Source organism: Bison bison, unplaced genomic scaffold, assembly GCF_000754665.1.
Source record: "Bison bison bison isolate TAMUID 2011002044 unplaced genomic scaffold, Bison_UMD1.0 scf7180017860834, whole genome shotgun sequence".
Lineage (NCBI taxonomy): Eukaryota > Metazoa > Chordata > Mammalia > Artiodactyla > Bovidae > Bison > Bison bison.
In genome coordinates, this window is record NW_011491406.1 from 3819 (window position 1) to 5583 (window position 1765).

Sequence of the window (1765 nt, forward strand, 5' to 3'; positions counted from 1 at the left end):
TGGCCCACAGGACCCTCCCGGTCCCGTCCAGCGGTCACTCTGATTGGCCCACGGACCCTCCCGGTCCCGCCCAGCGGTCACTCTGATTGGCCCACGGGGCCCTCCCAGTCCCGTCCACCTGGCCCACCTTTGCTCCTGGAGATGGTCCTCACGATGGGGGCCAGGAGGCCTTTGTTGTTGACCTTGCACTTGAACTCCTTTCCTCCAGTCCAGTCCTGGTGCTGGATGGGCAGGGCGCTGACCACGCGGTACGTGCTGTTGAACTGCTCCTCTCTTGGCTTCGACCTGGCCGTGTGCACCTCCACGTCGTCCACGAACCAGGAGAACTGCACCTCGGGGTTATCGTGGCCCACGTTCACCACCACACACGTGACCTCGGGCGTTCCTGTGATCATCAGGGTGTCTTTGGGTTTCGGTGGGAAGATGAAGACAGATGGTTCCCTCACGCCTGATGGCAGAGACATGGCAGGAGATTAGTATCGGGGTCTCACTCATCTAAGGCAGCCATCCCCCTCCACCCGCACACCCTGAGTCCTCCTGGTGCTGTTCACATCCGCTGGATGGAGAAAAGGTTTCCCGACTTACAAGGCTGGTTATGACACTTGGAGCAGTCAATGGAGACCCCTGCAGAGAGAGCAGACTGGGGGTTACCAGGGGCAGGAAGCCATGGGCTGGGATTAGGGCAGGGACGGGTTTTAGCAGGTCTGAGCCCAGGGCCCGTCTCTGTGGGTCCAGGCGTGTGGATGTCGACCCACCTGCGGCCACCCTGGACCTGGCGGAAACTCCAGACAACCCCCTCCCCAAGCCTGCAAGACTGTCAGGAGAGAGACAGACAGGGCCTCCCCTGACACACTGGGCCTGGTTCACAGCACCCCCGGGGGTGGGGCCCCTGCAGGCACTGGGGCTGACCCTGGTCTCCTGGAGTGGACACCCTCCCCGGGGACCATCTTCTCACCAACAGCCTTGTCCACCTTGGTGCTGCTGGCCGGGTGGGCTACGTTGCAGGTGAAGGTCTGTCCTGAGCTGCTGGCGGGCACGGTCACCATGCTGCTGAGAGAGTACAGCCCGGAGGACTGAAGGACGGCCGGGAAGGTGTGCACGCCGCTCTTCAGGGCACCCGAGTTCCAGGTCACAGTCACCGGCTCGGGCATGTAGCTGGAGACCAGGCAGCCCAGGGTCACCTTGGAGCTGGATGTGTCTCCGCAGCGGGATGCCAGAGGGTAGACTTTCGGGGCTGTGGTGGAGGCTGTGAGAGAGGAGGCTGGGTGAATGTGGGGTCCAGCAGGACCTCAGGAGCCCAGGCCTGGGGCACCTCCGAGCCCAGCCACCACCTGTTTCCAGGGTCTGATGACCGGCCGGCATGGTGGCCACCCGGCTCTCTGTACTGCAGTTGGGGTGTCTGGACACAGCTTGGGTCGGTGAGTGTGGCCTCCTGGATCAGAGCCCAGGGCCCCTTCCCTCCTGTGGGCGCCTGGCCCTTCCTTTGGCCCCTGTTCCCTCAGTCTGGAGGAGCCTGTCCCCCTCGCCCTGCTCTGCCCCCGGCCCCCGTCCGGCCTGGCCTCAGCCCTGCAGGCCCGTGACTTCCGGGCCAGCTCTGCGCACAGGTGCTCTGGGCTCACATCCTGCCCCGGTCCTGGACCCTGTCCCTGAGGTCTTCTCCTTGATTGTCCCCTCCCAACCCTGGTTCAACCAGGCTCCCAAAGGTGTGTCTCTGGCCCCGTCCCTCACCTGGTTCCCCTGATTGGCCCTCGGCCCCTGCTCCACG

At 64.4% G+C, this 1765-nt stretch overlaps 1 gene segment (V, D, J or C); it reads right to left on the reverse strand.

The window, feature by feature from the left end:
* Positions 1-61: 61 nt before the first annotated feature.
* On the reverse strand, positions 62-1288 carry LOC104982894 (the record flags this gene model as incomplete). The annotated part of the segment is given in 3 exon segments: positions 62-448; positions 586-624; positions 956-1288. Coding segments are annotated over 3 exon segments (743 nt in total), but the record flags the coding sequence as incomplete, so codon positions are not given.
* Positions 1289-1765: the final 477 nt, after the last annotated feature.